This window comes from Crotalus tigris, unplaced genomic scaffold (assembly GCF_016545835.1).
Source record: "Crotalus tigris isolate CLP2741 ecotype Arizona unplaced genomic scaffold, ASM1654583v1 scf7180000018618.293821, whole genome shotgun sequence".
Taxonomy (NCBI): domain Eukaryota; kingdom Metazoa; phylum Chordata; class Lepidosauria; order Squamata; family Viperidae; genus Crotalus; species Crotalus tigris.
Window position 1 is genome coordinate 142,501 of NW_024097109.1, and position 13,883 is coordinate 156,383.

The 13,883-nt window shown below is 49.2% G+C and overlaps 1 protein-coding gene across 2 annotated transcripts in view; it reads left to right on the plus strand.

Annotated features, from left to right (window-relative positions):
- The window catches only part of PHF12 (PHD finger protein 12), a 66,073-nt gene that overhangs the window by 24,683 nt on the left and 27,507 nt on the right, over nt 1–13,883 (plus strand). For both annotated transcript variants that reach the window (XM_039355188.1, XM_039355190.1), the window contains exons 3-4: nt 8,517–8,589; nt 12,541–12,934. In XM_039355188.1, the coding sequence (XP_039211122.1) occupies nt 8,517–8,589; nt 12,541–12,934 (467 nt within the window). The remainder of the gene's footprint in view (nt 1–8,516; nt 8,590–12,540; nt 12,935–13,883) is intronic.

Sequence of the window (13,883 nt, forward strand, 5' to 3'; positions counted from 1 at the left end):
CTGGGAAAACCATGGCCTGGACTATACGCACTTTTGTTGGCAGGGTGATGTCTCTGCTTTTTAGTATGCTGTCTAGATTTGCCATAGCTTTCCTCCCCAGGAGCAAGCGTCTTTTAATTTCTTGGCTGCAGTCCCCATCTGAGGTGATCTTGGAGCCCAGAAAAATAAAATCTGTCACTACCTCCATTTCTTCCCCATCTATTTGCCAGGAATTGAGAGGGCCGGATGCCATGATTTTGGTTTTCTTAATGTTGAGTTTCAAGCCAACTTTTGCACTCTCCTCCTTCACCCGCATCAAGAGGCTCTTTAGTTCCTCTTCACTTTCTGCCATTAGAGTGGTATCATCTGCATATCTTAGGTTGTTGATATTTCTCCCGGCAATCTTAATTCCAACTTTTGATTCATCTAGCCCTGCCTTTCTCATGATGTGCTCTGCATATAAGTTAAATAGGCAGGGCGACAGTATACAGCCTTGCCGGACTCCTTTTCCAATTTTGAACCAATCAGTGGTTCCGTGTTCGGTTCTCACTGTTGCTTCTTGACCCGCATATAGGTTTCTCAAGAGACAAATGAGATGGTCTGGTACTCCCATCTCTTTAAGAACTTGCCACAATTTGTTGTGATCCACACAATCAAAGGCTTTTGCATAGTCAATGAAGCAGAAGTAGATGTTTTTCTGGAACTCCCTAGCTTTCTCCATGATCCAGCGTATGTTGGCAATTTGATCTCTAGTTCCTCTGCCTCTTCGAAATCCTGCCTGTACTTCTGGTAGTTCTCGATCCACATACTGCTGGAGTCTAGCTTGTAGGATTTTAAGCATAACTTTACTTGAATGTGAAATGAGTGCAATGGTGCGATAGTTTGAACATTCTTTGGTTTTATAAAGCGGTACTCATACTTTACGTCAGCGGTTCTCAACCTGTGGGTCGGGATCCCATTTGGGGTCGAACGACCATTTCACGGGGGTCGCCAAACAACGCAGTCCACCATTTCCCCCCCCCTTTTCCTTAGCTGTGCTACTCCCTTTTATTCTATTGGCTTTTGAAAGCCAATAGAATAGACTCTCTTGAATAGAGTCTAATTCTATTGGCTTTCAAAAGCCAATAGGAATTGTCCAGGCTGTCTCTGCCCTGCTGAGCCCGTCCAAAGTCCCATTCTGCAAACGGTGCTGCACCAGTGGAGTAGTCCTCGACTTACGACCGGTTGGGGGTCGTGGCATTAAAAAGGTTGAGAACTACTGCTTTACGTGATCTTGATTCTATGCCTCTGTTTATGCAACCCAGGATTGTATTAGGTTTTTTGGCTGCTGCTGCACACGGCTGGCTCACGGTCAAGGGATCGTCCACCAGGTCCCTCTCACAGCGGCTGTTTTTAAACCAGGTCTCGCCCAATCTGTGCTTGCGCCTTTGGTTTTTCCTGCCTAAATGTAAAAAACAGACAGTTGTGAGGACATCGGGCTGCACGTCCTTTCTGCTCCCTCTTTGCTGGGTTGCAGGAGCTTCGCAGGATAGGGAAGGGTGTCCAATGAAACAGGCTTTGGGGCTCTGAGCCTGCTTTTTGGAAAGCGCCCTGCTTTCGCAGGAGCCGAAGGCGGCTGCCACTCACTGCGGATCGTATTTCGTTCGGGTATATCGCTTTTCATCCTGAAAGGTTGTGGACTGGTTTGCAGCCTAATTATAGAACAGTAGTTCTCAACCTTTTTAATGCCGCGACCCCCAACCGGTCGTAAGTCGAGGACTACTCAACTGGTGCAGTACCGTTTGCAGAATGGGACTTTTGGCGGGCTCAGCAGGGCAGAGACAGCCTGGACAATTCCTATTGGCTTTGGAAAGCCAATAGAATTAGACTCTGTGCAAGAGAGTCTCTTCTATTGGCTTTCAAAAGCCAATAGAATAAAAGGGAGTAGCACAGCTAAGGAAAAGGGGGAAAAAAATGGCGGACTGCGTTGTTTGGCGACCCCCGTGAAATGGTCGTTCGACCCCCAAATGGGGTCCCGACCCACAGGTTGAGAACCACTGGTATAGAACCTTATCTCGAAGGTGAAGTGTGTTCTCCCCTGCCTCCAGTTAGACCAGAGGCCCCCAACCTTTCGGGCACCAGGGGCTGGTTCCGTGGAGAGGTTTTTTCCGCGGACCGGAGGGTGTGTGGTTTTGTGTGCTGCCTGCATCCCCCGGATGGAGCTTTGCTTGTTTGTGCGGACCGGTTGCTGGCATGCCGCGGCCCGCTGCCGGACCACGGACCAGGGGTTGGGGACCCCTGAGTCAAACCACAGCAGTGGTGCTGATGACCAAAACAGGAGACCCCCCGAGTTGAGCTTGCTCTGCGGATCCTCCTGGAGAAAAACCTTCCTTAGCCAGGATGGAGTGTCTTTGCATTTTGGCTTCCTTTTCTGTTTGACCCAGAATTGGCTTTTGTGGCTTATCTTAAAGGGGAGGTGGGTTTTTAGGGGTTGGGGGGGTGGAGGGGGCAGAAGCTCTTTGATTTGTCTTTCTCCGTTGGGGTCTTTGGTGCTCTCTGGGCTCCGAGGTTTCCTAGCAGACATCTCGTTACCACACTAGGTAACTGCTGCGTCGCACAAACGTCTGCAAGGAATCCACCCAGCTCAGCTCAGCACCAAGGACCTCACAGTTCAAAGCTCACCTACAAACACAGATAGCCCTCGATATAATAACAATAATAATGTTGGAAGGGATCTTGGAGGTAATAATAATAATAATAATAATAATAATAATAATAAAAGATTGCACAGACTGACTACAAGCAGCGGCATGACAAAGTAGCAACAATGGTGCATTGGAAGATCTGCAAAAAATATCATTTGCCTGTAAGCAAAAACTGGTGGGATCATAAAATAGAGAAAGTCATAGAAAATGATAAAATTAAACTACTCTGGGACTTCAGAATTCAAATAGACAGGCACCTGCAACATAACACCCCAGACTTAACAATTGTCAATAAGAAAGACAAAAAAGTCTGGATAGTGGACGTGGCAGTGCCTGGAGATAGCAGAATAGAAGAGAAAGAACTGGAGAAGATAACAAAATACAAAGACCTACAAATAGAAATAGAAAGACTGTGGCAAAAGCAAGCAAGGGTAGTACCAATAGTCATAGGCTCCTTGGGTGCAATCCCAAAACAACTGGATCACCACTTGAACACCATTGGCATTGACAAATTCGCTATTAGTCAATTGCAAAAGGCGGCCTTATTAGGAACTGCTTCCATCCTGCGACGATATCTGTAATACCATCAAACATCCACATCTGCCTATCCCAGGTCCTGGGTAAGGACTCAATAGGTAGACAAAATGCCAAATCCAGTCTGAACATCTGGCTGACTGTGCGATGATTGATAATAATAATGTTGGAAGGGACCTTGGAGGTCATCTAGTCCAACCCCCTGCTCAGACAGGAGACCCCATACCATTTCAGACAAATGGGTTGTCCAGTCTCTTCTTAAAAACTTCCAGTGTTGGAGCATTCACTGCTTCTGGAGGCAAGAAGTTCCACTGATTAATTCTTCTCACTATCAGGAAGTTTCTCCTTAGTTCCAGGTTGCTTCTCTTCCATCAATGTTCCTCCACTCCGCAGGACCCTCTCAAAATGCTCTGCTGTGTAGCTGGGAGGGAGCTATTTTCTGTCCATCAATTGTAGGAAAGACAGGCCTTCTCTGTCTGTCTCTAATTCTACCCAAAAGCTGGAGAAAAATGCTTGCCTGGGGGCAGCTCTCCCCCCTGCAGTGTTGGGCTTCTCCCCACTGGCAGTGTAGCCTGTCTGGGACAGCTAGCCAAAGATGTTTTCACCCCAGAAGGATTTGGGCAGAGGGTCCAGGGTGCGGGTCAGGGGTTAGGGATGTCAGATTTGTCCATGTGGGGCATGGGAGGAATGAGTTTGGGGGTGTTGACTTATGTGTCCCCTCCCCAACCAGGAAAACAGCAAGTGGGTCTGTTTTTTGCAGGAAAACCAACGTAGTTCTGAGCGTCTTAAAAGCTACCATGTAAATTATTGCATGAGCCTGTAAGTTGGGGGGAACCAACCTTGGGAACTTTAAGACCTGTGGGTTTCAACTCCCAGAATTCCCCAGCGCAGCAGCCCTGGGGATTCCTGGGAAATTGGTGATTAATCCCTCGTAGCTATTTTACACAATTAATGCAGCAAATCCTTTGCATTATCCCTCTCTTCCCTTTTAGTATTTAATGACTAAGGGGCCTCACAGATATTGTGTAACAGTTAGGCTATGCCAGGGGTTTTCCAACTTGGCCCTTCTATGACTTGTGGACTTCAACTCCCAGAATTCCTCAGCCAGGATGCTTTAAGACGGGTCTTCCAACTTGGCCCTTTGATGACTTGCGGACTTCAACTCCCAGAATTCCTCAGCCCAGAGGCTTTAAGACAGGGGTCTTCCAGCTTGGCCCTTTGATGACTTGTGGACTTCAACTCCCAGAATTCCTCAGCCGGAGGCTTTAAGACAGGGGTCTTCCAGCTTGGCCCTTTGATGACTTGCTTCAACTCCCAGAATTCCTCAGCCAGGATGCTTTAAGACAGAGGTCTTCCAACTTGGCCCTTTGATGACTTGCGGACTTCAACTCCCAGCCAGGATGCTTTAAGACAGAGGTCTTCCAACTTGGCCCTTTGATGACTTGCGGACTTCAACTCCCAGAATTCCTCAGCCAGGCACACGTGCCTGGCTGAGGAATTCTGGGAGTTGAAGTCCGCAAGTCATCAAAGGGCCAAGTTGGAAGACCCCTGGGCTATGCTATGGTTTGACAGTGTGCAACTGACAGATTGGATGCCAAATCGTGGTTTTAACATAGATTTTCATCTGCTATTTATTATTTTATTCTAGGTTTTTATCTGGACATTCCTCAAGTGTTTTTCAGTTGCTCTGGGCCTCTGACTGTAATAAACATTGACTTGACTCCTAGCCCTGGAGCTCAGGGAAGCGTGGGCCCTTCAATCAAAGTTATTAACTCCTTGCTGGCTAAGGAATTCTGGGAGTTGAAGTCCACAGCTCTTAAAAGGTTCCCAAGCTTGGACCCCCTGCTGTAAGTGATTCATAATCGGGCAGATTTAGGAAGTTCTCTTCCCCCCCCCCCTTTTTTTTTTTGGTCTGTGTGACAAATTTGCAGAATGCATCACACATCCTGTAACAACATGGTGCAACTGGCAGACGTTACTCCCTGCCCTCCCCTCGGTGGGGGGGGGGGCTTAAATCTTAACAACTAAGATAGTAGCAGCAGCAGCAGTGTAGTCTTCCTGGAAGGAAAGCCAAGACCGTTAACAATCTTGTAATAGTAATAGTAGTAAAGTTGGAAGGGACCTTGGAGGTCATCTAGTCCAACCCCCTGCTCAGGCAGGAAAACCTACACCATTTCGGACCAATGGCTGTCCAGTTTCTTCTTAAAAACTTCCAGTGTTGGAGCATTCACCGCTTCTGGAGGCAGGTTGTTAATAATAATAATAAAGTCAGAAGGGAGCTTGGAGGTCATCTAGTCCAACCCCCTGCTCAGGCAGGAAACCCTACACCATTTCGGACAAATGGCTGTCCAGTCTCTTCTTAAAAACTTCTAGTGTTGGAGCATTCACCGCTTCTGGAGGCAGGTTGTTCCACTGGTTAATTGTTCTCACTGTCAGGAAGTTTCTCCTTAGTTCCAGGTTGCTTCTCTCCTTGATGAGTTTCCACCCGTTGCTTCTTGTCCTGCCTTCAGGTGCTTTGGAAAATAGCTTGACTGCCTCTTCTTTGGGGCAGCCCCTGAGATATTGGAATCTTGGAAAGCTCTTTTTTTGCAGGACCTTGGATGTTGCCTCCTGTTAAAATTCTTTTCAATGGTCAGCAAGGCAGCGTGGGTGCCTTTTATCCCAGGTCTGAAAACGTTCACTTTGGGCCACAGAGCTAGACTCTACCAAAAACCATGTGTAAAAGCAGCTCAGCTTCAGAGACGAGGGAATAAAAGTCTTAGCAGCACTCTGCGTAGGCCCTACTTTTTTTTTTCTCCCCTGGATGTCTTCCAGCTGATCAATGAAATAGTGTTGCTAGCAATATCCCACTTCAGGTTTTACTTTGCCTCTGTCTTCCTGAAAGCTTTTCTAATTAGAAGGCAGCTGTTAATTGGGATTGTGGTGACTGCATAGGGAAAAACTCTGCCCCATTTAAAAAGAAAATAAATCAGTTGGATTATTTCAGTTGTAATAGTAATAAAAGTTGGAAGGGACCTTGGAGGTCATCTAGTCCAACCCCCTGCTCAGGCAGGAAACCCTACACCATTTCGGACAAAGGGCTGTCCAGTCTCTTCTTTAAAACTTCCAGTGTTGGAGCATTCACAGCTTCTGGAGGCAAGGAGTTCCACTGGTTAATTGCTCTCACTGTTAGGAAATTTCTTCTTAATTCCAGGTTGCTTCTCTCTTTGGTTAGTTTCCATCGGTTGCTTCTTGTCCTGCCTTCAGGTGCTTTGGAGAATAGTTTGACTCCCTCTTTTTTGGGGCAGCCCCTGAGATACTGGAACAAAGCTATCCTGTCCCCCCTCGTCCTTCTCTTCATTAAACTAGACATTCCCAATTCCTGCAACCGTTCCTTATATATTTTAGCCTCCAGTCCCCTGATCCTCTTTGTTGCTCTTCTCTGTACTCTTTCTAGAGTCTCAACATCTTTTTTACATCGTGGTGACCAAAACCAGATGCAGTATTCCAAGTGTGGCCTTACCATATATTTGTTTATTCTTTTGTTTTACCCTGTAATCAGCTCTGGGAAGTGGGGGGAGGGGGGGAAGGGGTGGGGGGGTTTATATTGTAATAAATTTATAAAACTTTTAATTAAAAAAAGAAAGAAAATAAATCAGCTCACCCTTCTCTGCCGTGTTCTGGATTTGGGGTGAGCTGTTTTGTTTTATTTTTTAAAATACGTTTTATTAGTTTTTTTTAACACAATCGCCTTAATATTCGGTAAACGGTGTGTTGTCTGGGGTTTGCATTTAAGAAACGTTCACTTAACAGTTGATTTCTATAATCTTATAATCCACGTCATAATTTTACTTGATCTCCTCTCTGAGCTGTTTTAATTACCCCTGAAACTTGATATGGGGGGGGGGGGGAATCGGGAAGCTAAGCGAATCTACCTCTATTTTTTTTCTCCCCCCCCCCCAGCTTTCCCCAGCGGTGGCTCCTTTGTTGTGGTCACTGTGTGGGTTTTTCACAATGCTCTTGTGGCTGTTGGTCATATCCGCTTCCCTGATTCCTGAGCTGGGCTCTCAAAATGGCTGCTGGCTTTTCTGCCTCCTGATTTTAAACAGAAGGAGCAGCAATCTTTGGGGGGGGGGGTCTGGCACACAAGGGGGAGGGGGGGTCTCCTCCAGTCCATTTTTAAGCTCTGCCATAGAAATAGTTCTAATTCTAGCCCTGCTTTAGAGACAGCTGGAGGAAAGGGCCAATCACCAGGAGAGGGTGAGTTCTGGTCCCGCCTTAGCTACAAAAGCCAATGACTTAGGGCCAATCACCAAGAGTGGGTGAGTTCTAGTCCCGCCTTAGGCACAAAAGCCAGCTGGGTGACTTGGGCCAATCACCAGGAGAGGGTGAGTTCTAATCCCGCCTTAGCGACAAAAGCCAGCTGGGTGCCTTTGGGCCAATCACCAGGAGAGGGTGAGTTCTAGTCCCGCCTTAGAGACAAAAGCTAGCTGGGTGCCTTTGGGCCAATCACCAGGAGAGGGTGAGTTCTAGTCCCGCCTTAGAGACAAAAGCTAGCTGGGTGCCTTTGGGCCAATCACAGGAGAGGGTGAGTTCTAGTCCCGCCTTAGGCACAAAAGCCAGCTGGGTGCCTTTGGGCCAATCACCAGGAGAGGGTGAGTTCTAGTCCCGCCTTAGCGACAAAAGCCAGCTGGGTGCTTTTGGGCCAATCACCAGGAGAGGGTGAGTTCTAGTCCCGCCTTAGCGACAAAAGCCAGCTGGGTGCCTTTGGGCCAATCACCAGGAGAGGGTGAGTTCTAGTCCCGCCTTAGGCACAAAAGCCAGCTGGGTGCCTTTGGGCCAATCACCAGGAGAGGGTGAGTTCTAGTCCCGCCTTAGCGACAAAAGCCAGCTGGGTGCTTTTGGGCCAATCACCAGGAGAGGGTGAGTTCTAGTCCCGCCTTACCTACAAAAGCTAGCTGGGTGACTTTGGGCCGATCCCTCTCTCTCTCCCAGCCCAGCCCACCTCACAGGGTTGTTGTTGTGGGGAAAATAGGAGGAGGAGGAGGAGGTACGTTGGATATGTTTGCAGCCTTGTGTTCCGTGTTAAAAAAAAAAAGGCTGGATACCAATAAATAAATAAAGTTTTTTTTAAAAAAACGACAGACGGAGAGACTTCCTGTCTCCCGGGCAAAGGAGGGCAATCCTCGAAGTTTGGGGGTGAAAGCAGGACGCGGAAGCAGTCCAGGCGCCCTCCAGTTCTGGCCGGCCCTTGTTGTCTGGGATGTGTCTAGTCACAGCGCCTGTTGTTAAGGGTTAATGCGCGCGCAACTCACTTGTGCTTCTGGTCTCCTCCCACAGCAATCCTCCGTTGAGCGAGGAGATGTTGCCTCCCGGAGAATGGATGTGCCACCGCTGCACCGTGCGAAGGAAGGTAAAGATGATTTGGGACACACACACACACACACACACACACACACACACCCTCTTTCCTCCTCTCTGGAAGCCGAAGAGACTGGATCCCAACCGCTGTAGGAAGGAAATAAGCCCTCAAAAAAGCACAGCTGGTTCCGTTGCAGCAGACAAAAGCCTCTTTGACCCCCCACCCCCCTTTTTTTTGTTTGCCCCTCAGTGTTTAAAGAGGGGAAAGTGCATTATAAATCTTGAGAAAATCACTCAGACTTATAGACTGCTTTGCAGTGCTTTACAGCCCTCTCTAAGCAGTTTACAGATTCCCAACAATCCGGTTTTAACGGCCTCGGAAGGACAGAAGGCCCAGTCAACCTCCAGCCAGCCAGGATCGAACTGCTGGCGGTTTGGCAGAATTAGCCCGCAATACTGCGTTCTGAACACTGCGCCACCACAGGAGGAAAGAAAGGGAGGGAAGGAGGAAGGAAGGAAGGAAGGAAGGAAGGAAGGAAGGAAGGAAGGAAGGAAGGAAGGAAGGAAGGAAGGAAGGAAGGAAGGGGAAAAAGAAAGAAAGAAGGAAGGGAAGGAGGGAGGGAGGAAGAAAAGGAAGGGAAGGAAGGAAGGAAGGAAGAACTGAAAAGGGAAGGGGAAGGAGGGAGGGAGGAAGAAAAGAAGGAAGGGAAGGAAGGCGAGGAAGGAAGGAAGGAAGGAAGGAAGGAAGGGGAAAAAGAAGGGAGAGAAAGAAGGAAGGGAAGGAGAAGGAGGGAGGGAGGAAGAAAAGGAAGGGAATGAAGGAAGGAAGAAAGAACTGAAAAGGGAAGGGGAAGGAGGGAGGGAGGAAGAAAGGAAGGAAGGGAATGAAGGTGAGAAGGAAGGAAGGAAGGAAGGGGAAAAAGGGAGAGAAAGGGAAGGAGTGAGGGAGGAAGGGAATGAAGGCGAGAAGAAAGGGAAGGAAGGAAGGGGAAAAGGAAGGGAGAGAAAGAAGGAAAGGAAGGGGAGGGAGGGAGGAAGAAAAGGAAGGGAAGGAAGGAGAAAACTGGAAGGGAATGGGGCAGGAGGGAGGGAGGAAAAAAGGAAGGGAATGAAGGCGAGAAGAAAAAGAAGGAAGGAAGGAAGGAAGGAAGGAAGGAAGGAAGGAAGGAAGGAAGGAAGGGGGAAAAGAAAGGGAGAGAAAGAGGGAAGGAAGGAAGGAAGAAGAGCAAAAGCATTCACATCTATACCCCTTCACAGCGCTGTACAGCCGGTTCTAAGCAGGTCACAGAGTCAACCTATTTGCCCCCAACCATCTGACTCCTCGCTTTATGGACTTCGGAAGGACGGAAGGCTGAGTCAACCTAAGTCAACCCTTTGGAGATAAAACTACACCCCCCTCCCCCCAAGGAGTAACTTAACTGGCCTGCAGTGGGGCTGCGGGTGCCAGATTGACTCAGGAAGGCCGGGCCCTCCGCCTCCTTGGGCCACGCGCGGCCCTGCTCCACCCAGGCTGGCACCGGCCTCTTCAGCCCTTTCCGGTGGGCGCTTCCCTTGCCAAGCCCCCCCCCCCTCACTTCCTTCCAGCAAGTTCAGAAACAACTGGAGGGCCTCCCGCTGTTCCCACGGGGGGGGGGGGCAGCAGCAGGGAGAGAAGAAGGGGTGCAGCTGGTCAGCGGAGGGCGAAGCAGCAGCAGCAGGGCCAGCCAGGAGAGCCTGCTGCAAGCGGAGAGAAGCAGAGATATTCTGCCAGCCCTGGGACCCCCATCCCACTCCCCCCACCCACCCACCCCGGCATCTGGGGCAGAGAGTTTCCAGCTGCTGCTATCCCGAATGAATCCGTCTCTAAAGGAGTGTTTGTCTTTCCCCTGCCTGCCTGCCTGTCTGTCTACCATCTCTCTCTCTCTCTCTCTCACTCTCTCTCTCTCTCTCTCTCTCTCTCTCTCTCTCTCTCTCTCTTTTCCCTCTCTTTCTCTCTCTCTTCCATCTCTGTCTCTGTCTCTTTCTTCCCTCTCTCTCCTCCCTCCCTCCCTCCCTCTCTGTTTCTCTCTCTATCTCTCTCTGTCCCTCCCTGATTCTCCTTTCTTTCTTTCTTTCTTTCTTTCTTTCTTTCTTTCTTTCTTTCTTTCTTTCTTTCTTTCTTTCTTTCTTTCTTTCCCTGGTTCCCCCCTCGCTCTCTCTCTTATCTATTTATATCTATCTGTCTGTGTCTGTTATCTGTGTGTGTTTGTGTGTATCAAATTTAGAGATCCATAACTCTGTATTATCAGTCTACCTACCTACCTTACTGTCTGTCTGTCTCTCTCTATCCATCCATCCATCTCTGTCATTTATCCATCCATCTCTGTCTGTCTGTCTGTCTGTCTTTCTATCTATCTATCTATCCCTACACACACACACACACACACACACACACACACACACACACACACACACACACGAATCTATCTACAGCCTGGAGATACCCAGATGGAGTTCCTTTCTCCCTCTTTAATCAAACAGCCTCTTGTTTGGAGTCGCTTTTTTAACCTTCTGTAGCCTGAGGACCTGCTGCCATTCTCTTATAAAGGAGGGTGTGTCTGGTTTACAACAAGGGCACAAAAACCTGCCTTGGAGCTGTTCAGTGTCCATCAGCTCTTCCTCAGCCGGTGTCTTTTTCCCCCAAGGCTGGTGTCATCTTGAACCATCCCCGTTTTGTCTCCCAAAAACGGGGTGCCAGAATCTGGGGAAAGGTCTTGCTTAGGCCCTGGAATGGCTCTCTCCTTTGGCCTGTGTGATTGTGACACGTTTTGTAGCCCCTCTCCCCCCCACCCTTAAACATGGCTCCTTAGTCTCAGCCCTCAGCTACAAATAGTCTCCTTTGTTGGGTAATTTCAAACTGGCCAGCCAGCATTCCACTACAAGGCGATACAGTAGTCCTCCACTTATGACCCAAGCTGTCCGATGCTAAGCAAGGCAGCTGTGAAGTCCAGTTTTTGCCCCACTTTGCAGCCTTTTCGCGAGGGTGGTGAAGGGAATCCCGGCGGGTGTTAAGCGAATCACACAGTTGTTAAGCACATCTGGCCTCCTCCCTTGACTTGGCTGGCCAGAGGCCACCTGGGAAGGTTCAAAGGGGGGGGGTGTCCCGTGACCCTGGGTGCTGCAGCCCTCTTGGATCAAGGCCAGCTGGCGGGTGCCCGGATTTTGATCCCACGACTGCTTGGATGGAAGGAAGGAGGGTGAAAAGTCAGTGCCACTGCAACGTCAAATGGTCACTAAGCAAACAGTTATAAGTCGAGGTAGTCCTGTACAGTTCATTTAGTGACCATTCAAAGTTGCAACTGAAAAAGGAGACCTGACCATTTTTCACACTTACGGCCGTTGTAGCATCCCAGTGCCACGTGATCAAAATTCAGATGCTTGGAAGCTCTCTCTCTCTCTCTCTCTCTCTCCTTCTTTCTTTCTTTCTCTCTCTCTCTCTCTCTCTCTCTCTCTCTCTCTCTCTCTCTCTCTCTCTCTCTCTATCTATCTATCTCTTTCTCCCTCCCTCTCTCTATGTCTTTCTCTCATTCTCTCTCTGTCTCTCTCTTTCTTTCTCCCCCTCTCTCTCTATCTTTCTCCCTCCCTCTCTCTCCCTCTGTCTCTTTCTCTCCCTCTCTCTGTCTTTCTCTCTGTCTTTCTGTCTTTCTCTTTCTGTCTTTTTCTCTCTCTCTGTCTTTCTGTGTGTCTTTCTCTCTCCCTCCTCTCTCTGTCTTTCTGTCATTTTCTCTGTGTCTTTCCCTCTCTTTCTCCCTCTCTCTCTGTCTTTCTCTCCCTCTCTCATTATCTCTCTCTCTGTGTCTTTCTCCCTCCCCCTTCCCTCCCTCCTTCCTTCCTTCCTCTCTCTCTCTCTCTCTCTCTCTCTCTCTCTCTCTCTCTCTCTCTCTCTCTCTCTCTCTCTCTCTCTCTCTCACACACACACACACACACACACACACACACAGAGGGGCTTCCATGGGAAGACTGAGGGCTGCTTTGTGTCTTGCAGAAGAGAGAGCAGAAGAAGGAGCTCGGTCACATGAACGGCTTGGTTGACAAATCCGGCAAGAGGACCTCGTCTCCCACCAGCGACGCCGACTACCTGGACCGGGCGGGTGGTGGGAGCCTCCGGACCCTCCCCCACGTCCGGCTCTTGGAGCGCAGAGCCAGCCGGCCCGGCACCCCCACCTCCAACACCAGCACTGACACCCCCAACTCGGAGCAGAACGACCTGGACGAGGACATCATTGACGTGGACGAGGACTCCGCCCCCGGGGGGGAAGCCGAGGGGGGGCAGCCTCACCTGAAGCGGCCCTTCGAACTGCTTATCGCGGCCGCCATGGAGAGGAACCCCACCCAGTTCCAGCTGCCCAACGAGCTCACCTGCACCACGGCCCTGCCAGGTGAGTCCGGGGCGGCGCTTGGCGTGGCAGCCCCTTTGCAAGCAGGGGGCTGTGCCCGCCCCGACACCGGGCAAGGCCCAAAGGAACACCCTGGCTGGTTCTCCGCTTGGCTTCCGGCGTTGCCTGGACCATGGAGCACGGTCAGTGGTGGAGCCAAGCCAGGGGGTCTCCTTGCTTGAGCAGGGGTGGGCGACGGTGGCCCCCTGGACGACCTGCGGACTTCAACTCCCAGCATTCTGGAAGTGGAAGCCCCCAGGACGTAAAGGTCCTGAAGGGGCCAGAGTTGCCCACCCCTGCCCTTGAGGGGGAGCGTGGAGAGATTTCTCCCCTTCAAATCCCCAATACCTGCCTAGCCCTGTCTGTCTGTCTATCATCCGGGTGTGTTTGGGTGTATCAGATTTAGAGATATGTACCTCTGTATTATCAGCCTACCTGCCTACCTTGTTGTCTATCATCTGTCAACTGTGTGTGTTTGTGTTTATCAAATTTAGAGATATGTATCTCTGTATTATCAGTCTACCTACCTTACTATCTTTCTGTCTGTCTATCATCTGTCATCTGTGTGTGTTTGTGTGTATCAAATTTAGAGATCTGTAACTCTGTATTATCAGTCTGTCTGTCTATCTATCTATCTATCTATCTATCTATCTATCTATCTATCTATCTATCTATCTATCTATCTATCTATTTCTGGGTCTGCGTCCTGTGTGTATCAAATTTAGAGATCTATCATCTGTCATGTATTTCCACACACCCCCCAACCCCCGTGTGTGTATATATATGTTTATATATCTCAAATTTAAATCATCTATCCACTAGGGGGAGTGTTTGCGTGTATTATTTAGGGATCCATCTCTATATCTCCCTGTGTGTATCAAATTTAAAGAGCTATATCTCTATATCATCAGTCTACCTGCCTATCATCTATTTATTTTAAGAAGAGATTGGA